The 25,551-nt window shown below is 42.9% G+C and overlaps 1 protein-coding gene across 1 annotated transcript in view; it reads right to left on the bottom strand.

Moving 5' to 3' along the window:
* Positions 1-25,551, bottom strand: part of LOC121539854 (RAB6-interacting golgin-like) — a 41,997-nt gene that overhangs the window by 2,139 nt on the left and 14,307 nt on the right. The window contains 1 exon segment of the mRNA XM_041848504.1: positions 521-661. Coding sequence (XP_041704438.1) covers positions 521-661 — 141 coding nt within the window.

Genomic DNA, 25,551 nt, shown 5'->3' with positions numbered 1-25,551 from the left:
TTTCCCGTGTGTATCAAGAATGGTCCACCACCCAAAGTACATCCAGCCAACTTTATACAATTGTGGAAAGCATTAGAGTCAACATGTGCCAGCATCCCTGTGGAACGTTTGACACTTTGTAGAGTCCATGCCTCGACAATAAGAGGCTGTTCTGAGGGCAAAAGGGGGTGCAACTATGTTTTGTACACTCAGTGTATATTGTGATGTATTGACGGAGTACTCTGACTAACCTGTAGGAGGCAGTGTTTCCAGGGTTGAATGGAGGCAACAAAATCACAGATGAGCACAGCGCAGACTGTTGTGCTTTTTTGGTGGTGATACAAATAACAGTAATGCGTGTTAGTAAATTAATTGGGTGAATTAACTGAGCATGAATAGACTAACATATTAGTTTGTGTTTGGGGGCTCCTAGTATCCATAGTAGGGTCCAGGCCAACTCTCCTGCGTGAAAAATCATCTTGATTGAACAAAAGCCCATCTCTGTGGCAAGGATTCTGCATGTTCTCCATTTAGTGTTTACCTTGCAGTGTTGTAGTCCCAGCTGGCCTGCTCGATCACACCTCTCAGGATGCCAATGTCGTTGGACACAATGTCGTCCAGTGTCTGCAGCTCTTTCTGGATCCTCTTCAGCTTCACATCCTCGGCCTGGGTCTGTTTGGATCTGGGTTCCCACAAAACAGGAAGTTGGGTGAATTTGTGCATGATGTGTAACCAGAAAGTTTCTCTATCTAACAGAAAGTGTCCATACAAAACAATTGGTATCAGAGAATAGTTGGGACTGATAATGTGAACTATGAGACCTGTCTTTACTTCTCAGCGACGGCTATCTTGCACTTTTCCTCTCTTCTGTCATCTCTTGGTCTTGCTGAAGCAGCTCTATGCGAGTCTTCTCCCGCCTATAATGGTCTTAGTGAGCTCCTCCTCGGGTGGTTGCACAAGTGAGCCAGGGCCACTCTTTTGCGGAGCGGCTAATTGGAGGGCTCTCTCTCGCTGCCGACTCCGGTTAGTAGGAGCCGGTTTCAGTCCACGACCTAAAGCCACAGGCACTGCCTGGTTTGATAAATGAGGTGAAAAAACCACCAGCTTAAAATGGCCAAAGTTAATCACATTTCAGCAAAACTTTCTTCTAAGCCACCATCTTTGTTTGTTGATGCCACTTCAAGAACCCAAAAGGCAAAAAGGACCAGTGAAGGGACATTAGAGTAACGCCTGTTTGAACACGCAAAAATACTAAACTGAAATTGGTTAGTGAGCAAAAAGCTTACTTTTTTATAATGAAAAAAGTAAAATACTGGCATTTACTTTGGATGCTACTATGCTTCAGAGCCAGAGTTTGTCCATAAGCACTGGCCTAGGGTCAGATTTCTCTGACACCATTGAAAGCAAATATATATATATATATTTGCCAGCCTTCAGAGAAAACTTTTGGCTTCATAGGTCTGTCACTGATTTATTTGTCAGACTCTGTACTCAATATTTTGTAAAAACAAAAGGACAAAACAAAACATGGATTATTATATTTTGCCAAGGAATATTTAAATCATTTCACAGGAAATATTTGTTTATCTCATCTTCCTCTTTCCCTAATCAACCTTTATCCTAATCATCTCCTTCAATTGACCCTTGGGGGTCAGAGGAGTCAAAGGTTAATTAAATAATTGTTGCAATGTTCAACAGCATGAAGTTCAAATAGACTGGATAGAAAGCAGAGGGATCAGAGCGATATGTCAGGGATCTATGTTTATACTTCATCAGTCACAGTAGACCTATCGCTTTTTACTGTGGAGTCAATGGACTTAATGACATGGGTAGGATGAAGAAATGGGCTCTTGTCAAAGAACGGCATCTAGGGTACTTCTAGAGGAAGAGGTCTGTGTGCCTGGGACAATGACGTCTTCTGTAAGGAGATAGAGTGACTGTAAAGTAGATTATGATAATGCGTCTGCTACAATTTTGGGGAGAAATTGAAATCAAGTCATAAAGAGGCATGCAGTAACATGCACCGTAAAATCGCATTTAGAAGGTCCAACCTGTTTAAGATTTGTTTTCTTCATAATCAGTGAAGTGTAGAGGCAAGCAGTAGTAATCATTCCATTATCCTGACAGTAGGCTGATATTAATTCAACACCGCTTTTATGGGTTGTTTCAACTATACTAGTGCTGTGTTGTGAGAATGCTATTGTGGCAAACTGAGAGATAAGTAATACGGAAAGAACTAGGAGTATTTTTAACATTTAAAACTACAACATTTACTAGATTACTACACTACACACGTTTTAAATACTTCTTAAATGATAATTGTTAGGTCCAGATACTGTACAACCTTGTCTACTGTATCTATAATCAACTACTAAGAATAGGCCTGTTCAGAAATAATGTGTGTGTGTGTGACCATATACTGAATATTCAGAGCAACAAAAAAAAAAATAATAACCTGCCCTTGGCAAATAAAAACTGGCCTCCACGTCTTTTTTGCATCTGGGGGCCAATCATCCGAGTGCTCAAAGGCGAGAGACCTCAGGAGGGAATACATCTGGGGTAGAGAGGAGCCAGAGAGAGCCAGGCATGGCCAGGCTGCAGCATTGGGGCTAGATGGCAGCCAGGGTTAGGAAATACCTGCTGCTGGTCATTTAGAGTGTGTTGGCTCCTTGTGTCAGGGCAGGGTAGGATGGGGCGGCCATGATCTTGGTTCCCTCATTACTGGGATGTATGGGTGGGTGGGGGGCTTATTATAGAGAAGACATACAGGGACACAGAGGGGTTATAGGTGGGGGAATGTGAGGGTGGGGGAGGTTGATGGGTTTTGATGATGACTGTGCGGGTTCAAAGGTTCAAAGTGTCAGAGGACATGTCTGCAGCTTACGTGTGTAGGGGTAGGGCTGTGTGTGTGCAAGCCTAGAAGAAAGTTCTCTGTGTGTGCACCCCCTTTTTATATACAGCGACTAAGCATCAATTTAGAGTGTGTTTATTTATGTCTTTAGAACAGAACCTCTCTGAAGGCTGAATGCAACGAATAAATACAATCTATGTCCATAAGGTCCATAACAGAATGTTACAGAATGGATGGGACATCTGGGACGTTCATGAAAAAAGTACAATTTATTTATCATCAACTTCAATCCCCCTCATTCATAGCCAGGATTAATTTATACTGTTGTACAGATGTTAGAACAAAGAAGCTACTGACATCATGATTTCTTACAGCCCAATAAACTAAAAAAACATGCATGTACAGTAACATACAGTACAAGAAAAAAGGGAAGAATTCTCAGGGGACATATTATCTTCAGTAACACTTCTACAGTATGTCAGAAGTCAGATTGAACCAAATGTTTTGCTGCAGATTTAAAAAAAAAACAACATAAAAAGCTTTCTCTTATAGATTATGCTCTCTCATGAAATACGATTCAGTTTAGTCAGAGAAAGACGAACAGGGGAATAAAATAAACATTGTGTGTGAAATGGAGTAGTACACAATAGACCCTCTCATTTTATTTGCTTAAAATAAAGGAGACAATTCATATAGTTAGTATAGTGTTGAATAGACAATGAATTTGTATGTCAAATGGGATTGCGCATTATCATCACAATCAATCAGGTTTAATAAAATAAAATAGAGTGACTAATAGGGGTGAGGGGGGGTTGAAAGCATAGCCATGCAGCAAGTGCACGCGTCGCCCTTGCCCTCACTGTCATCCATAAGCTTAGCTTTTAGTCAAACAGGAAACGGGCCAAAAAATAAACACCCAATCTGAGGGGACATATCTCAGAGAGAGGGCTCAGTGGAAATTGGGGATGATTAGGGGTCAAACCGTACCCGTAGCTCCGAGGTGGAAGCAGGGGCGCATCTAATTGCTGTTTAAAAAGCCCATATGTTTGGGCCTGCTCTGACCCCTATGTCCCCCTTCCCTATCCAACTCCAGAACAGCCTTCCTGCTCCTGTTCCAAATTTGTTCTTTAATTTCCATCCCTGACCTCTCGTCCTGCCATCTGCAGTGAGTTTGGAGCGCTAACCACAGTTGACATCATGCACACTGTTTCTCTTTATCTCTCTCCCCCTCTCCCATTCTCTGTCACTCTCTCTCTCTCCCCCATTTTCTGTCTCTCACTCTTTCTTTCACTGTATCTCCCCACCCCCCACATACACAATATTCATATCTCCTCTTTTGGAAAAGAGAAACATGGGAACGATCTGCACACTTCCCACTTCTTTCTTATCCCTCTCCCCCTAGTCTCTACCAACTTCTATTGGTCTCCCTTTTTTCCACTCTCTCCATTCCATCTCCCTCATTAGGTGGCCCTGCACTGGAGTAGTTTCAGATATATTAATATTCAATATACTATACGTTCAGCTATGTGGGTTTTGCGGTCACAGGGAGTCATTGCCAGAGTCCCATTGCCATCATTATTTCTCCCAAAGTGGCTCTATTTTTGTGCCATGCTAAACCATTGCCAAACCCTCTTATAGCTCTTGGAGAGTCTTCCTCTCACACATCTGAACAGAGGTCTGTGCTCCAGGCTCAGAGGAGTCACACCTGTAGAAAATAGAAACACGGTGAAACAATGGAGCCTAGTCTATCTGTCTCACCTGCTTCCCCGCTCCTCTGTTTCCCCTGGCAGCCCTCCTCTGTGTGGCCCTTTGTACTCACTTGCCAGCTGATTGGACAACAACCAGGCTTTCAACAGGCTCGCAGCCACAGCATTTAGCCCCAGCCCTGACATCCAGCTAGCTTCAAGCCCTGGCAAGGGAGCCAAACCCCCAGGCCCCAGCCCCAGAGCTAAGCAGCAGGTTGGAGATAGAGATGGAGGGGATCCAGCATCCAGCCTGTCAGATTGTGTTGAGATGATGTTGGTAAACCATAAACAGTGGGATGGGACAGATACACAGAGAAAGAAAGAGAGATGGAGCATGGGCCAGCCTGGGAGGAGATGTGGAGATGCGTAGATACTAAGTTGATTAGGGAAGAGACATGGAGTTGGAGAGACATGTTGTTGATATGGGGAGGTGGTTGAATGAATAGTTTTGACTTAGACTGGACTTAATAACAGCTACAGATGACTCACAGAGTACTAAGCTCCCATACAGCCAACTGTCATGGCGATGACAACTGGTTAAATGGGCTGCTACGGGCTTCGTCCAGTTTCCTAAAGAGCCTAGATTGTGGAATCAGAGAAGCACATGAACAGAGAAAAAAAGCACTTCCACTTGCAGTCACAAAACACTACTCAAATACAAACACACTAGTTGCCTCCAGTACAGCCCCACAATTTGGACTCAAAATCACATTCTTAATCAACTTATTTTTAACTATGGCACATTTAATCTGCTATTGTTTTATTCATTACTGGTTTAATTTATTTGACTGTGGGTCTGGCGGACTCACTGTCTCTCATCTCAGCCTTGTCCCAGAGTAGAGCTCACATCTGGCCCCAATCAGGAGAGAGAAAAGAAGGGGGGAGAGAGAGAGAAGACGGGGGGAGAGAGAGGGGCAGAGAAAGAGAGAGAGAGAATGAGAAAGATAAATTAGAGAAAGAAAGTGAAAGAGAGAGAGAGAGAATGAGAGAGAGAGAACGAGAGAGAATGCATGCTCATTAGCAGTCCATGGTTTGGCAGTAGTCTTCATGTACAACGGTCCCTCATCCATCTCTCCCCAAGAGTTACGGTAGCCTTGTATAAGGCCTCTATTCCAACCCATTCGCCACACCCTTATTACCTGATTTAATTAGATTTTAAACGAGGGGAACAAAACTAACAGGAGTCATGGATTGGGTTGTTAGCAACCTCAGGGCTAAGGAGACCCTGCTGAGAGCAGAGAGTAGAGAGTTACGTGCCAAAAAATGCCTAATTTAATTAGAAAGGCCTATGGTTCGTGTTCTGTGGATATAAAGAACAAAATGAGTCATTATTCCAACTAAAGATCTGTTATAATCTCTCCCTAATTTACAGCATTTTGCCTGGTAGGGCTGTTTTTGTTCTATATAAACAAGTACATAAAATGTATTTGATATTTTTTTTTTAAACCCTCCTTGGAGACATAATGAAGTTATAAAACAATACAAATGTGGGTTGAAATGAGAGGTCGTACACTTTGGGGAATTACAAATGGATTGATAGAAAACATTCCTGTAAACAATCGTATCTAAAAGTAGGAAGGCAGGCAGTGATGTTGGTTGGCCTCAAGACATCTGTTGTGATTGGATACAGTTGTTGTCTGGCTTCTAAACTAATCAGGAAAAGTTGCATGATGGAATCTCTTGGAAGAATGAATAAAAATATGCTTCAATGGAGAGTTATAAGATCAGGCAAAAATGACTTTGAGGGAGGATATATCCAGTAAATTGCATAAGCATATACTGTAAACCCCCACACACACACACTGGCGCACCGGACACCCCCACAGCCCCCGGAATGCAGGGGGAGGGGGCCCACGAGCTCTAGGGGCCCATGCGCCTGTCATCGATGTCTATTTTTTTAAAAATGTATTTAATAAATCATTTTGACAGTAACCCTCCAAGTCATTCATATACCTTTTTAATTTCCATATGTACTAGGAAGCTAAGTGTTTGTTTCTTGGGCTTCTGGAATGTGACTGAAGAAGTGCCGCAGGCCGTGAAAACGAAAAAATGTAACTGATTGAAAGCATAAGGGGACATTGGTGAACAAATGCCGTGGTCAAGGTTATGACGGTACCAGTGCAATGACTGGAGCACATATCAGACCGAGAGCCTAATACTTCTTAGGTAGTTCTTTATAAGTTTTAATTTAGAAAACGATCTCTCCGCAGAAGCAACAGTTACAGGGATGGTAAAAACAGCTTGATTGCCGTAGCATCATCAGGGAAACTGGGCAGAAGTGGGTGGTGCTTTAAATACAGCAGTTCTACAACATCTTTAATTGAGCTTCTCATTCTCCTTAATTGCCACCTCAACACGTTACGGAAAGAGATTAACTGTACAGGAAGCTCTGGGGACAGGTCGTCTGGATACTGGACAGCCATTAAATTGGCAGATGCAAACAGATTATCATCTTCAGCGGACAACAGTAAGGGCTTGAACAAAAAAAGCGGTTTGCAGTTTCATTCATACTGGTGAACTGGCGTTTGAGTTGTGTGGTTGAAATATCAAGTCCCTTATCTCTGGTATATCTTGGCATGCATCATTCAAGACTAAGTTTAAATTGTGTGCAGCGCAATGGACATATAATGCACAATGTCTCAGGAAAGACTGTCTGGGTTGGCAATACTCAGTATAGAAAACAGTCGGGCCCGCAACCTGGACCTACAGGCTGTGGTGAAAACATTTGCACACAAGAAAAAGAGGACTTCAGGAGACCAGGGGAATCTCTCTAGTTGGATATCATTTGATTTAATTGAATTTACCTTGAATATTGCAGCGCATTTGTTTAGGCTGTTAGCCAGACAAAACCTGCTGAGTTTATGCCCGTACTGATAGGATGCATGTGGTGAGAGTGAGTGATCAGTTATTTACAACAGCAAACTACTCAGTTGGTAAAGCGGTGCGAGGACACAAATCCAACAAGCCATGGCTTCCCCCAGAGGAAAAGACAAGGAGCAACTTGGAGATGCCAACGAGAGTAATGAACAGTTAAAGGATATCCAAGAAAACATAGCTAAAATGCTCTCAATGCACACAAAAACAAACAAACTGCTACATTTTGTTGTTAAAAAAGTATATTAGCTCGAAAAGAAAGTAGAGCCTGTCATGTCAGACATGCACATACAAGGCGTGCACATGAACGAACAAGACAAAAAAAATTTGCCGTCTGGAAACAAAGTTACAAACTTTACAAGATTAATTGGACCAGCAAGGAAACAGAATGAGACAAAAGAACATGAGAATATTGTCCTTACCGGAAGACGAGAAAAAAGGAGACCGTTCCAGCTACGTGGTCAAACTGATATCAGAGGAACTTGACGTGGATATATCACCAGAGGATCTGGAACAATGCCAATTGGATTGGTGTGAAACAGAAGAACGCTAAATACCCTCTGCATGGTAATCTTCAATCTGTGGAACTATCAGATCAAAGTCAACATTCTGAAGGCACAGGGGGGAAAGGAGATCAAAATCACCCCTAGAGAGACAAAACTCGTCAGTGAAGAGCACTTTTTGCCAGTCCAGTCTGGTCCAGCGACGGTGGGTTTGTGCCCATAGGCGACGTTGTTGCCGGTGATGTCTGGTGAGGACCTGCCTTAAAACAGGCCTACAAGCCCTCAGTCCAGCCTCTCTCAGCCTATTGCGGACAGTCTGAGCACTGATGGAGGGATTGTGCGTTCCTGGTGTAACTCGGGCAGTAGTTGTTGCCATCCTGTACCTGTCCCGCAGGTGTGATGTTCGGATGTACCGATCCTGTGCAGGTGTTGTTACACGTGGTCTGCCACTGCGAGGACGATCAGCTGTCCGTCCTGTCTCCCTGTAGTGCTGTTTTAGGCGTCTCACAGTACGGACATTGCAAATTATTGCCCTGGCCACATCTGCAGTCCTCATGTCTCCTTGCAGCATGCCTAAGGCACGTTCACGCAGATGAGCAGAGGCCCTGGGCATCTTTCTTTTGGTGTTTTTCAGAGTCAGTAGAAAGGCCTCTTTAGTGTCCTAAGTTTTCATAACTGTGACCTTAATTGCCTACCGTCTGTGAGCTGTTACTGTCTTAACGACCGTTCCACAGGTGCATGTTCATTAATTGTTTATGGTTCATTGAACAAGCATGGGAAACAGTGTTTAAACCCTTTACAATGAAGATCTGTGAAGTTATTTGGATTTTTAAGAATTATCTTTGAAAGATAGGGTCTTGAAAAAGGGACGTTTCTTTTTTTGCTGAATTTAGGTCAACAACTCAGGTTTTGAATCCAAACAACTCAGATGCATATAAAAGGGTCTAAGATTCATTGTTCTTTCTTATTTGTTCCTGACCTGCTGTGGTGATATACTTTTTCTTTCTTTCTCTATCCACCCCATGGACGTTTGGGGCATGGCCTTTCAGGCTATGGTTTCTCTCTCTCTCTCTGACCATGCTTAGAAAAATGCCTTGTAATGCTTGTTAATGCTTTGTAACTTATGTTTATGCCTTGAATGTGAATCCATTCATTTTACAAAGTAATTAAATACACTTGTATTTAGAATTCCATTCTCAGACATTTCTTGATTGCCTATTACTGTAACTCAACCATGGTGTTCTTGCACATTGCTATTTATCTTTATGGAGTCAGATAAACATTTTAATAGGCTAATTGCTTAGTCTTATTACGAGTCGCATGTGCAGTATTTATAATATCATACATGGTAAATATTACTACTGTCCACTAAAACAGAATGGCAAAAGTATTACCAGACATATTAATCAAACAGGGTTTATTAAAAACAGAAACTTACAAAAAAAATACATGAACATGTTTTAGTATAATACAATATGAAAAAAAAAGTAGATTCCTTCTTATTTACAATGACGGCCTACACCGGCCAAACCCGGACAACACAAGGGCCAATTGTGCGCCGCCCTTTGGGACTCCCAATCACGGCCGGTTGTGATACAGCCTGGAATCGAACCAGGGGGTCTGTAGTGACGCCTCAAGCACTGAGATGCAGTGCCTTAGACCGCTGTGCCACTCGGGAGCCCAATAATGGCTGTTGTTGCCGAAAAGGCTTTTGACCATCTTGAGTGGCCTTTTCTATTCAAAACGTTGGAAGCATTCAACTTTCCAGCATAAATAATACATTTCATAAAAATATTATATAAATATCCTAAAGCCAAAATATACACAAATAAAACGTTATCTACTGAAATAGCTTTAGAGTGGTACGAGACAGGGATGTCCTCTCTCCCCCCTCCTGTTTGCACTGGCAATTGAACCGCTTGTGGATGGAGCCAAGACATTAACAACTTCATAATTAAGAACACTATAACAACATGAAAATGAAAAAGATTGAACAAGAACCAATATCACTCCCTAAAAACACACCCCTATGGAACAATCCTTGGATAGCTTTTCAGAATTCACCGATAAATTGGCCCACATGGAAAACTAAAGGCATCGAAAACGTAAATGACGTGGTAATAGGAAATAAACTGATTTCCATAACATAATTTAAAAGCAATTTTGGACTGACCAATTTAAACATTTTCAAATATATGCAACTTAAAAGTTTCCTATCACAAAATTTGACATGAAAGCTTTTGAACATATGGGCAATGTTGAGGTAATCCTACTTGAGTCAGAAAAAGATACTCATATGATGGGTAAGATATACAAAACCTTGCAGAGAGCCTATCCTACTGACAATCTCTTAGAAAAAATAAACTATTGGAACCAAGACTTAAAAAGAACTGATATTGGCACAAGATGGAGCAAAATGAACAATATTACAATTAACGAAAATGTACGCTTAATCCAGTATAAAGGAATGTATATAATTTATTATACAAGTTCTACAGCACAACGGCAGAGTCATGTCTTAAGTGGGCTCCCGAGTGGCGTAGCGGTCTAAGGCACTGCATCTCAGTGTTTGAGGTGTCACTACAGATCCCATGGTTCGATTCCAGGCTGTATCACAACCGGCCGTGATTGGGAGTCCCATAGGGTGGCGCACAATTGGCCCAGCGTCGTCCGGGTTTGGCTGGTGTAGGCCGTCATTGTAAATAAGAATTTGTTCTTAACTGACTTGCCTAGTTAAATAAAGTGTCAAACTAACAATGACTCAATAATTCATGCCTTCTGGGAGTGCTATAAAGTCCAAAAGTTATGGGCAGAGTTAGAAAGCTGGCTGTCAGAAGTTTTACAATGTAAATGTACTTTTAATCTGTCTATCAGCATATTTCAAGACATGGCATATGGGGTGTGGTGAGATACCTTGTGGGTTGGACAATATTATTTTTGTCACTTATATTGAAGAAGCTACACTACATGGCCAAAAGTATGTGCACACCCCTTCAAATTCGTGGATTCAGCTATTTCAGTCACACCTGTTGCTGACAGGTGTATAAAATCGAGCACACAGCCATGCAATCTCCATAGACAAACACTGGCAGTACAATGGCCCCTACTGAAGAGCTCAGTGACTTTCAACGTGGCACTGTCATAGGATGCCACCTTTCCAACAAGTCAGTTCATCAAATTTCTGTCCTGCTAGAGCTACCCTGGACAACTGTAAGTACTGTTATATTGAAGTGGAAACATCCAGGAGCAACAACGGCTCAGCCGTGAAGTGGTAGGCCAAACAAGCTCACAGAATGGGACAGCCGAGTGCAGTTTAAAAATCGTCTGTCCTCGGTTGCAACACTAACTACCAAGTACAAAACTGCCTCTGGAAGCAACGTCAGTACAAGAACTGTTCGTCGGGAGCTCCATGAAATGTGTTTCCATGGCCGAGCAGCTGCACACAAGCCTAAGTTCACCATGCGCAATTCCAAACGTTGGCTGGAGTGCTGTAAAGCTCGCCGCCATTGGACTCTGGAGAAGTGGAAACGCATTCTCTGGAGTGATGAATCACGCTTCACCATTTGGCAGTCCGACGGATGAATCTAGGTACCTGCCCGAAAGCATAGTGCCAACTGTAAAGTTTGGTGGAGGAATAATGGTCTGGGGGTGTTTTTCATTGTTCGGGCTAGGTCCCTTAGTTTCAGTGAAGGGAAATCTTAACGCTACAGCATACAATGACATTCTAGACGATTCTGTGCTTCCAACTTTGTGGCAACAGTTTGGGGAAGGCCCTTTCCTGTTTCAGCATGACAATTCCCCCGTGCACAAAGCGAGGTCCATACAGAAATGGTTTGTCAAGATCAGTGTGGAAGAAGGCTGTACAGAATACAAAATATTCCAAAACATGCATTCTGTTTGCAACAAAGCACTAAAGTAATACTGCAAATAATTTGGCAAAGCAATTCACTTTTCGTACTGAATACAAAGTGTTATGTTTGGGGCAAATCCAATACAACACATTACTGAGTACCACTCTCCAATTTTCAAGCATAGTGGTGGCTGCATCATGTTATGGGTATGCTTGTAATCGTTAAGGACCGGGAAGTTTTCAGGATAAAAAAGAAATGGAAAGGAGCTAAGCACAGGCAAAATCCTTGAGGAAAACCTGGTTCAATCTGCTTTCCACCAGACACTGGGAGAGGGATTCACCTTTCAGCAGGACAATAACCTAAAACACAAGGCCAAATCTACACTGGAGTTGCTTACCAAGAAGACGGTGAATGTTCCTGAGTGGCTGAGTTACAGTTTTGACTTAAATCTACTTGAAAATGTATGGCAAGACCTGAAAATATTGGTCTAGCAACGATCAACAACCAATTTGACAGAGCTTGAAGATTTTTGAAAAGAATAATGTATTAGTAGACTGGTTTTATGCACAACAACTTTCTATCCAAGCTGGGAGAGAGCGCCAGGATGGCTCAGGTAGCCTTTACAGGACAGTTGTATTTCCAAAAAATCTATTAGTAGCTGATTAGTATGCTGTTGCATACTTATCATTATTATGATTATGATTATGATTATGATGATGATGATGATGATTATTATTATTATTATGATTAGTATGCTGTTGCATTGAAAATTAATTGTACAATCTGCAATGTTTGAATTTCTAACTTTAATTATTGAACAAAGTAATTACATTATTGCCAACAGCCAGCAGTCTAAAAATGGCAGCATTGCGACATCATGTAACACACACACACACACACACACACACACACACACACACACACACACACACACACACACACACACACACACACACACACACACACACACAGAAATACACTCTTAATTAGATCCAGTCCTCAAGCACTGTTGTTATTCCGATTTTGAACATCAGGATCCATTAAGCTCTTTGTGACAGATGCCCCAAACCATTCATCAAGCCACATAACCACAGCTGATACTGAGACCCAGTCAACATGGTGGTCTGATATCATGGGAACCCAGTAACACACACAGGCACCCTTTGATCATTAGCTTTACATGTGCACCTTATTGCTCAGATTAGTTTCACATTAACATTGCAGATCCCAGTAGTCTAGCCAGCCCTACTGTAATTGGTTTATGTGACAGGATTACTAAACACAAGGAATGACTGGACAGATTTAATGCTGACTATGGGAAATAGACCAGTGATCAGCACCCTAAAGTGTCGACACGATCCCAGCAGGCAAAACTAGTTGCAATAAAGTCTGACTGTGACATCATGGACAAGTTGTATTATTTGGTTGTATTGCAGCCTCTATTTTACAAGTCATTTTTGTACTCTTGTTATCTGATGTGTCTTCAACCAGAAGACCAGTTTACAACTAGAAAATTATGTAGGTTACTTATGAAATTGTTGCCCTCTAGGTGTTGCCTGAATTTGAACTTTGGACGTTAAATAATGGTCCAGAACCTTCTCCTCCTGCAATACCAACCTCAGTGTGAGAAGATGAGGAGTCACTTAGTAATTTAATTTCAGCCATTTGTTTATCTAATTTGAGTTACAACCTTGTAAATGTTGCTGTTACCACCGCAAGAGTTTTTCTTAACGCAATGAGGCGATTTGAAACTGTGGCCAAGTCCTTTCATCAGCGTTAGTTTGTTGGTGTTGATAATTTCTCAAGCAGCGTCTCCACTACGGGCACAGTCAGACTCTGGGTGACATAATTACCATTACACCACATCAAGAAAAAGCTCTGCGTTATATGTCCCACATTTAAGAAAAACAGAGCTGTTGCCATGGAGAAGCTGTCATGGTTCTACACACCCCTCTTTCCCATCAACCCTCATCAGTCAGATGGTACCCATTGTTCCATCTCTCGGGGTGTTAAAGAGTTGTGGGTATACGCCAACCAGGGAGGATACCTCAACTGACTCCTTCGTTTTCTTTTTCTCTTTCACTTTCCCCTGACTCTCCTTTTTTTTCTCTGAATTTAATCCCTCTCTTTCGCTCTCTCTTTACCCCCCTCTTTCTCTCTCTTCCATCCATCCCACAGGTCTCCAGTAAGCCCATTAATAACCATGTGTTAGTAATTACTTCATTGTAGCCATCAGCGACACAGAGGTGTCCTGGCACAGAAACACTGGCTGCCTGGGAGCGCAGCACAGCGCTGAGCAGGCCTCTCTCTAACTCTCTCTTTATGTCTATGCCCCCTTTAAAGCCCCAGCACCACACCTTACCAACCCCTGTGCCCAAAATAGTTTAACGGGGAGCTTTTTAATGTCTTTATTACAACAGAAACTGGCACAATCCAGCCCACCACATCACCACCACCCCACTGCTGCTCCACCCCAGCCCAGCCAGCCAACCACTAGAGGTAATGCAGTGGGAGCCATGCCTGGTGAATTAGGGGAACATTTATTTAATGATTTTGTTACCATTGTTCAGTATCCCACCCCTTAGCCACATACATACACGCAGGCAATTACCGTAAAACACACACGAACGCATACATGAACAACATCCATTATACACACACGCACACACAAACACGGACGCGCGCGCGACACACACACACACACACAGACAGACAGACAGACACAGACAGACAGACAGACAGACAGACAGACAAACACACACACACACACACACACACACACACACACACACACACACACACACACACACACACACACACACACACACACACACACACACACACACACACACACACACACACACACACGGCTGTGATTTACTACCCAGTACTATTTTATTAATCTAATTACACTTTACAAATATTTTAGTCCCAGAAAAAAACACAGGGAAAAGTGCTGCCTGTGTGTTTTTGTGGAAGGAGAAAATGTTGTTTTATTTTATGAGTAAGAGAGAGAAAGACGTTGTTTTATTTTATGAGAGCCCACAAGGTTTCCTTAATGTGTCAGTAACATGAAGGGTGTGTCCTGTAAAACAGTGTGTTTTAAGTTGTTGTTTGTGCTGCTCTCTACTTTACATCTCCTCAATGGGCCTGCAGTCCTCATGAGGGATGCAATCACTCTAAATGAAAAATAGGCCAAAGGGTAACAGAGGCCTAAGGGTAAACACATTTCTTAAACATACACACGCGACTCTTGTTTCGGTTCATGTTTGGGATAGAAATCGTATATGAGTGAATGAAGGTCTTAATAGTACTCTATTATTCTAGCCACCAAAGGATTCTAAATGGAAATAGAGAACAAGTCTGTTTGTCATTCTATATCTGTGTTTCCAGAGCCCTATATAGATACTGTACATGTCTACGTTTACAGTAGTACAGTTACAGTTACCCACCTCAGTGGTCAGCCCAGCGCTTCCTGTAGGGGATCCAGTGGGAGGCCAATGGGCCAATCATCTCATCAGCTGCCTCTTTAAGGCTGTGTCAGACACGCCATCATTAGCATAGAGCTGTCGTTAGCATGTAGCCGTCAGCACTAAGGGAGGTTCCAGTGCGGTGAAAAAGGTCAGTCAGCCACCAGTGTCTGACAGAGCTCATTACTCATGTTACTGCCTGACGATGGCAAGGAGCCTCTGGGTTTGACTCAGACACCCACTCTCCTCTAGTTTAGGATATTTGACTGCAGGGTAGAGAGCACACACACAGCCAAATATGTGCACAGGCATGTACAAGGGCACACACACAAAGACATGCACGCCCGCACGCACAAACACGCACACACACACCCAGTCATAGAAATCAAAGTCATAGCATTTATGATTAATGGACATGATTGATACTTTGTGCGTTTGTGTGCGTGCATGCGTGTGTGTGTTATCTCTTTGCCAGGCTCAGGAACAAGTTCAGTCAACGCGTAGTGACATACAGTACCATCTGTGACCCTAAACACACACAACTCTCTCGGTCGTGCACATACACAGGCACATACTCTCCAAGCACGTACAGCAGCTCTCATGATTGACATAATGATCAAGCTAAACTACAGCACCTGTTAACGTTCATGTCAGATACTGTGTGTGTGTGCTTGGCATGCAAGACTTGTGGACATAAACTATACTACCCTTTATACAACATAACTGAACTCTGCACTATAACAATGCTGATGATTCTAAGAGATTCGTTTAGTGAGAACGGACAGATAAACATTATACCATTATCGAAAAAATGACTGGAAGTTTACCATATTTTTATTGAAGCAAATTTGTGAAAAGCCTTATGAGAAAATATATTTAAAAAAGAAACATCTGCTTTCACTCATAACTGGAGAATCTGTTAGCTTTGAAATGGCCATATCATCCAGACAAATTTACACAGACATGCAGATATGCCGACATGCATGCCCTAGGCACACACACCACACTGTAGTGGACTGGAATTCAATCAAAACTGCCATAGATATGTTTAGACAATGTCTTTGTTTGCAAGCAACTGTACTGCCCGTGCATACACTTAGGTCCAGATTCAAGCATTTGATCCTGTCAAAAGGGAATAAGACAGAGAGTCTACCTGGTGGGAGCAGTAGGTTTCAACAAAAAACCCAAAATGTTCTATGAGTTTATATGACCATGGGAAAGAGTTGAAATACCGCAATGCAGCTCTCTACCACGAAAACATGACATATGACATAGGATTATAATTGGGATGTGTAGGTTTGGATGAGGCTTAAATTAGATTGTAATTGAAAACAGGTCCACAGAGTCGTTTTCGTAGCTAATAAAGTCAAGTCACTATTTGCCTCTTCCACTCACTCATTCAGCATGAGAGAGAGATAGAGGGAAGCATGTGGGAATCTGCCCTGAGCCTTGGCTGCTCGTCTGTCACAGCCAGTAGAATAAAGCCAGGCTCATACCTCATCCACCCAACTCTTGGAGGACTGCCGCACACACACGCACACACACACACACACACACACACACACACACACACACACACACACACACACACACACACACACACACGCGTTAGCCCAGAGTCACTCTCTCACGCAGTCCCTGAAGTGTGTGTGTGTGCATGCGTGTGTGGAACAAGGAAGAGGCGTTGTTATGGAGGCCGGCGTGCGGGAAACCTGACGAGACTACTTCGACGAGTGGATAAACCCTCTGTTCTATTGGCGAACATGCAATCACTAGAGAATAAACTGGACGAGCTCCGTTCGAGACTATCCTATCAATGTGATCTGAATAATAATAATAATAAGCCATTTAGCAGACGCTTTTATCCAAAGCGACTTACAGTCATGCATGCATATTATTTTTTTTTGTGTATGGGTGGTCCCGGGGATCGAACCCACTACCTTGGCGTTACAAGCGCCGTGCTCTAACAGCTGAGCTACAGAGAACTGTAATATCCTATGTTTCTACTAGTCGTGGCTGAACAAGGACATGGAAAATATAAATCTAGCAGTTTTTTCTATACATTGGCAGGACAGAACGGCAGCGTTGGGTAAACTCAAGGGGGGTGGTTTGTGTCTGTTTGATAACAACAGCTGTGCTCGATCTCTAATATTAAGGAAGCGTTGAGGTTCTGCTAGAGTTAGAAAACCTCATGATAAGCTGTAGACCATACTATTTACGAAGAGTTTTCATCAATATTTTTTTGTAGCTGTCCATTTACCACCACAAACCGATGCTGGCACTAAGACCGCACTCAACAAGCTATATAGGGCCATAAGCAAACAAGAAAATGCTCAACCAGAGGCGGCGCTCCTAGTGGCCGGTAATTTTAATGCAGGAAAACTGAAATCCATCTTACCTAATTTCTCCCGCATGTCTGTCACATGTGCAAATAGTTGCGAAAAAACTCTAGATCAACTTTACTCCACACACAGAGACGCATGCATACAAAGCTCTCCCTCGCCCTCCATTTGGCAAATCTGACCATAACTCTATCCTCCTGATTCCTGCTTACAAGTAAAATCTCAAACAGGAAGTACCAATATAGTACCAATGAGCTCAATACAGAAGTAGTCCGATGAAGCGGATGCTAAGCTACAGGACTGTTTCTCTAGCACAGACTGGAATATGTTCCGGGATTCATCCAATGGCATTGAGGAGTTTACCACATCAGTCACTGGCTTCATTAATAAGTGCATTAACAACATCATCCCCACAGTGACCATGCGTACATATCCCAACCAGAAGCCATGGATTACAGGCAACATCCGCACTGAGCTAAAGGCTATAGCTGCTGCTTTCAAGGAATGGGACACTAATCCGGACGCTTATAAGGAATCACGCTACGCCCTCCGACAAACCATCAAACAGGCAAAGCATCAATACAGGACTAAGATTGAACCCTACTACACCGGCTCTGATGCTCATCGCTCATGGATTACAAAGGGAAACCCAGCCGCGAGCTGCCAAGTGACTCGAGCCTACCAGACGAGCTAAATGCCTTCTATGCTCGCTTCGAGGCAAGCAACACTGAACCATGCATGAGCGCACCAGCTGTTCCGGACGACTGTGTGATCACGCTCTCTGTAGCCAATGTGGGTAATACCTTTAAACAGGTTAACATTCACAAGGCCGCAGGGCCAGACGGATTACCAGGACGCGTACTTAGAGCATGCGCTGACCAGCTGGCAAATGTCTTCACTGACATTTTCAACCTGTCCCTGACCCAGTCTGTAATATCTACATGTTTCAAGCAGACCACCATAGGCCCTGTGCCCAAGAACTCCAAGATAACCTGTCTAAATGGCTATTGTCCCGTAGCACTCACATTTGTAGCCATGAAAGGCTTTGAACGGCTGGTCATGGCTCAACACCATCATCCCAGATGCCCTGGACCCACTCCAATTCGCATACTGCCCCAACAGATCCACAGATGACACAGATCTCTATTGCACTCCACACTGCCCTTTCCCACCTGGACAAAAGGAACACCTACGTGAGAATGCTGTTCATTGACTACAGCTCACTGTTCAACACCATAGTGCCTTCCAAAACTCATCACTAAGCTAAGGACCCAGGGACTAAACACCTCCCTCTGCAACTGGATCCTGGACTTCCTGAAGGGTGGCCCTAGGTGGTGTGGGTAGGCAATAATACATCCGCCACGCTGACCCTCAACACAGGGGCCCCTCAGGGGTGCGTGCTTAGTCCCCTCCAAAAAGTTCTACAGCTTTATCATTGAGAGCATCTTGACTGGCTGCATCACCGCTTGACATGGCAACTGCTTGGCATCCGACACGTATGGCGCTAAAGAGGGTAGTGCGTATGGCCCAGTACATCACTGAGGCCGAGCTCCCTGCCATCCAGGACCTCTATACCAGGCGGTGTCAGAGGAAGGCCGTAAAAATTGTCAAAGACTCCAGCCACCCAAGTCATAAACTGTTCTCTCTGATACCACATGGCAAGCGGTACCGGAGCGCCAAGTCTGGGACCAAAAGGCTCCTGAACAGCTTCTAACCCCAAGCCATAAGACTGCTGAACAGTTAATCAAATGGCTACCCGGACGATTTGCATTGACTGTCTTGCACTGGCTGTATGCACACTCACTGGGCTCAACCCACACACTCACACATACTACACTGACACTCCAACATACAGTATACACACACGCACACGAACACACACACACACACACACATGCATATTGAAGCCGCACGCACAAACACACACACACAAACACAAATTGACACACTTTCACACTCTTTTACACTCTTTTACACTCTGCACATACGCTGCTGCTACTCTGTTTATCTATCCTGATTGCCTAGTCACTTTCACCCCTACCTACATGTACATATCACCTCAATTACCTTAATTACCTCGTACCCCTGCACATGGACTCTGTACCGGTACTCCTTGTATATAGCCTCGTTATTGTTATTTTATTGTGTTACTATTTCCTTCTTTAATTTAGGATTTTTTTCTTACTTTTTAGCTCTGCATTGTTGTGAAAGGGATTGTAAGTAAGCATTACACAGTAAAGTCTACACCTGTTGTATTCGGCACATGTCACAAATACAATTTAATTTTATTTTATTTGTGTGTGTGCACGTATTCGAGCAGGGTTGGGGAGTAACAGATGATAACTGTAATCCGTTATGTTACCAGCAAAAATATTGTAATCAGATTACAGATACTTTTGAAAAACGAGAGGATTACGTCTAGGATTACTTTCAAATTTGACCAAGAAGGAGAATGATGGAGTGCTGCATCAGATGACCTGGACTCCACAATCCCCCGACCTCAACCCAATTGAGTCGACGCAGAGTGAAGGAAAAGCAGCCAACAAGTGCTCAGCATATGTGGGAACTCCTTCAAGACTGTTGGAAAAGCATTCCAGGTGAAGCTGGTTGAGAGAATGCCAAGCTTGTGCAAAGCTGTCATCAAGGCAAAGGGTGGCTATTTGAAGAATCTCAAATATAAAATATATTTTGATTTGTTTAACACTTTTTTGGTTTCTACATGATTCCATATGCTATTTCATAGTTTTGATGTCTTCACTATTATTCTACAATGTAGAAAATAGTAAAAATAAAGAAAAACCCTGGAATGAGTAGGTGTGTCCAAACTTTTGACTGGTACTGTGTATATATTGTATATATATATATATATATTTTTACTGCAACCGCCAACCACAGGAGCCGGCTCTCAGTGAATGTAGATAGCCTATTGCCGCTCTGCTAATCATCAGATGGGGGAGGAGAGGAGGTAGGGGGCCCAGGTAACTGCCTTTTGGGGGCCCTAAGCAAGATTTGGATGGGGCACCCCACACCTCGCGGGCAAAACACTTTAGTCGCCCCCCTCTTGACAGCAGAGAGAAAGTTAATTTCCTGCAATTCTACACGGTTTGCCATTGGGCGTAGAGAAAACGTTGCAGTTTGAAAGCTAATTACCTGCAATTCTACACATTTTGCCATTACTTATGCCATGTTAATAATATCTGAGTGAGAGTGATTAACAAAATCAATGGGGGCCCCTTGGAGGTCAGGGCCCCTGGGCCCGTGCCCTGCATGCCCGGTTGGTATTCAGCCATGATTAATACAAGTTTAGATAGCTGGCTAGACTAATTTACCAATCTAAAAATTGTTAGCTGACATAGCTAATTGAGTGACTGTCAGTGACTGACATACAGTGGGGAGAACAAGTATTTGATACACTGCCGATTTTGCAGGTTTTCCTACTTACAAAGCATGTAGAGGTCTGTCATTTTTATCGTAGGTACACTTCAACTGTGAGAGACGGAATCTAAAACAAAAATCCAGAAAATCACATTGTATGATTTTTAAGTAGATAATGTGCATTTTATTGCATGACATAAGTATTTGATACATCAGAAAAGCAGAACTTAATATTTGGTACAGAAACCTTTGTTTGCAATCACAGAGATCATACGTTTCCTGTAGGTCTTGACCAGGTTTGCACACACTGCAGCAGGGATTTTGGCCCACTCCTCCATACAGACCTTCTCCAGATCCTTCAGGTTTCGGGGCTGTCGCTGGGCAATACAGACTTTCAGCTCCCTCCAAAGATTTTCTATTGGGTTCAGGTCTGGAGACTGGCTAGGCCACTCCAGGACCTTGAGATGCTTCTTACGGAGCCACTCCTTAGTTGCCCTGGCTGTGTGTTTCGGGTCGTTGTCATGCTGGAAGACCCAGCCACAACCCATCTTCAATGCTCTTACTGAGGGAAGGAGGTTGTTGGCCAAGATCTTGCGATACATGGCCCCATCCATCCTCCCCTCAATACGGTGCAGTCGTCCTGTCCCCTTTGCAGAAAAGCATCCCCAAAGAATGATGTTTCCACCTCCATGTTTCACGGTTGGGATGGTATTCTTGGGGTTGTACTCATCCTTCTTCTTCCTCCAAACACGGCGAGTGGAGTTTAGAACAAAAAGCTCTATTTTTGTCTCATCAGACCACATGACCTTCTCCCATTCCTCCTCTGGATCATCCAGATGGTCATTGGAAAACTTCAGACGGGCCTGGACATGCGTTGGCTTGAGCAGGGGGACCTTGCGTGCGCTGCAGGATTTTAATCCATGACGGCATAGTGTGTTACTAATGGTTTTCTTTGAGACTGTGGTCCCAGCTCTCTTCAGGTCATTGACCAGGTCCTGCCGTGTAGTTCTGGGCTGATCCCTCACCTTCCTCATGATCATTGATGCCCCACGAGGTGAGATCTTGCATGGAGCCCCAGACCGAGGGTGATTGACCGTCATCTTGAACTTCTTCCATTTTCTAATAATTGCGCCAACAGTTGTTGCCTTCTCACCAAGCTGCTTGCCTATTGTCCTGTAGCCCATCCCAGCCTTGTGCAGGTCTACAATTATATCCCTGATGTCCTTACACAGCTCTCTGGTCTTGGCCATTGTGGAGAGGTTGGAGTCTGTTTGATTGAGTGTGTGGACAGGTGTCTTTTATACAGGTAACGAGTTCAAACAGGTGCAGTTAATACAGGTAATGAGTGGAGAACAGGAGGGCTTCTTAAAGAAAAACTAACAGGTCTGTGAGAGCCAGAATTCTTACTGGTTGGTAGGTGATCAAACACTTATGTCATGCAATAAAATGCAAATTAATTACTTAAAAATCATACAATGTGATTTTCTGGATTTTTGTTTTAGATTCCGTCTCTCACGGTTGAAGTGTACCTATGATAAAAATTACAGACCTCTACATGCTTTGTAAGTAGGAAAACCTGCAAAATCGGCAGTGTATCAAATACTTCTTCTCCCCACTGTAACAAGAGAAAAACTGCTGATGCACAACAACATCGCACCTTGTGTATTCTACTATTGTAACTCTCAACAGTAAATTGAGACCCCGACTGAGTTCCCCCCCAAAAAATGATGCTCAGGTAAAACAATTTGGTTAATCTATATTTCCAAGTCACATTCTTGAAGATCAAGGGGTATTACATTAATTGGAATGACTGGAAATCTGGTTTTTAATGTAAAGATATAGGCTAAAATTATGATTGTCTGTAGTAGAAAGCAATGGGTTACAAGAAGCCTATATAACCAACCCATAAAGTAAAATGCAACATCCATTAATGGCCAGCTGTCACGTATACTCCTCCTCTGGCCTCTAGGTCACTAGGCTGCTCTTTATTACGCACACCTGTCACCATCATTACAAGCACCAGCGCCTCATCAGACTCACCTGGACTCCATCACCTTCCCCTATATCTGTCACTCCCTTTGGTTCCTTCCATAGGCGCTATTGATTCTGTTACTCTGTCCCTGTCTGGACGCTACTCTTGTTTTGTTCCATGTTTTATTTATCATGAAATGCACTCCCTGTACTTGTTTCCCAGCGTACAGTGTTACACCAGCTATGTCAACTATAACATTGATTTATCCTGCAATAGATGTCGTTCAATTGGTAATTCATTTTACAAAATAAATTACAAACAATGCACTTCTTCTAATAAATCTTAAAGGGGAAGTGATGTAAAAGTAATCAGATTACATTACTGGGTGTGGGTAATCCAAAAGCTACGTTACTGATTACAATTTTGGACAGATAACTAGTAACTGTAACAGATTACATTTAGACAGTAACCTACCCAACCCTGCATGCGTGTGTGTTTGGTGGGATAAGAACACATCAGAGGGATAATGGATCATAGTTTCTGACCTTTTCCTGACCACTGTTCCCCAGGGGTGGAACAAACTGTCATATAAGCCTCAATATTGAGAATCATCCATGGAAAACACTCACAGCGGGATACAATGTCTGGCAACCCTTGTAGAGTAATTTCCATACACTCTTAGAAAAAAAGGTGCTATCTATAACCTAAAATGGTTCCTCAGCTGTTCCCATAGGAGAACCCTTTGAAGAAACCTTTTTGGTTCCAGGTAGAACCCTTTTTGGGTTCCATGTAGAACCCTTTTTGGGTTCTAACCGGAACCAAAAAGGGTTCTCCTATGGAGACAGACGAAGAACCATTTTGGACCCCTTTTTTAAAGAATGTAGAACAAATAACACCAGTCTTTAAATGAGAGAGCCTCATTGTTCTCCTCCTCCCCGACCTCATCCTCTAGTTGCATTGGTTTGGCCCGCGGTGAGAGAGAGAGGGGATTATAGAATTAGGCATTAGAATACTAGAATGGACATTAATCTTCTTATGATGGGATAAAGGTCAGCCATTTTTGTCAGGGAATTGGTCAACCATGGTTTGTCAGTGCTGTGATAAGATATAGTGTAAAATAATGCATTTTAAGAATTTATCTGCACTGTATGTTTGTTAGCTAGCTAGCCAGCCAGTTTTAGAGGAATGATGCCATAAATGGTTCTAATTAACTGCCAATATGCCAACATTCCATTCAAACTTTGCAGTCAATCCACAGCCATACAAGTGGCTGAAATCAGTTGATGATAGGACCTAGACAAGTTGTAAATGCAACAAGTACTGATATTGTATCATGTAATAGCACTCACAGCTTTCCAAGAAAACATAAATTGAGACACATATATTTTAGAGGCTATTCATACAGAAAATCGGTACAAAACCTGTATAAACTGTATTTATCATTATATGACAATATTTTTGGTTGTGATATATCACATGCCTTACTTTTATTTTCCTGCATAAGTAGATCAGAATTATGCCTCTACTACCAGTCATTCCAATTAGACTGGTTGGATTTCTCCCTGACCAATATGGCTGCCATTTTCACCCCATTCTGGAATTTTGAGGGTTTATGACATAGCCCCCCCTCTAGTAATTTAATAGGATCTCTATGGAGGGGATTTTTTTTTTTCCTTGCTTAGCTGGAGGTCAGAGTTCACCAGGATGGTGAATCAGAGGAGATGTTGCCATATTTCCCCTTTCCCAGTACCCCCTGGGAGAAACCGAGTGTATTTCATCTTCCATGATAAACGGAGCGAGCACAGGGACAAGAGGGGATGTGGCCTCATAGTGTAGTAAGGCAAGCAGCTCCAGCCCACCACTCACTACATTATAGCTCTGTGTTATTGAGCTCTTTAGGGGCCCAGAGCAATTAGACAATTATCTGACAGAGTTATGGGAGGCTCTGAAGGAAAAGGCCTTGAGACCCTCTCTACTAAAACAATTCACAAACACATCCATCTGGAGAATCATGCTTTTTCTCTCTCTCCCTCCTCCATCTCTCCATCTCTCTGAGTCTCATTGCTCCATTATCTTTCACTCCTCATTTTCTCTCATCCAATCTCTCTCCCTATATCTCTATTTTATTCTCTCTCATAACCAATTGGCCTAAAATCAACCAGTCATCAGGTTTGTGGGGTGGGGGGGACTATTTGCATTGTCGTCCCCCCCCACCCCCACCCCCACCCCCTCTTTTACGCTGCTGCTACTCTGTTTATTATCTATGCATAGTCACTTTAACTCTACCCACATGTACCTATTACCTCAATTACCTCAACTAACCGGTGCCCCCGCACATTGACTCTGTACCGGTACCCCCTGTATATATAGCCTCCCTACTGTTATTTTATTTGACTGCTATTTATTTTTTATTTATCAATTTTTTACTTAACACTTATTTTTCTTAAAACTGCATTGTTGGTTAAGGGCTTGTAAGTAAGCATTTCACTGTAAGGTCTACTACACCTGTTGTATTCGGCGCATGTGGCAAATACAATTTGATTTGATTTGATTTGTAGACCAACATGGTTCCACGCCTCTAGGCCAGGT

The sequence above is a fragment of the Coregonus clupeaformis genome, chromosome 26 (genome assembly GCF_020615455.1).
Source record: "Coregonus clupeaformis isolate EN_2021a chromosome 26, ASM2061545v1, whole genome shotgun sequence".
NCBI lineage: Eukaryota > Metazoa > Chordata > Actinopteri > Salmoniformes > Salmonidae > Coregonus > Coregonus clupeaformis.
The sequence above is the reverse complement of the archived record's forward strand: the minus strand, read 5'-3'. Positions and strand labels throughout refer to the sequence as shown.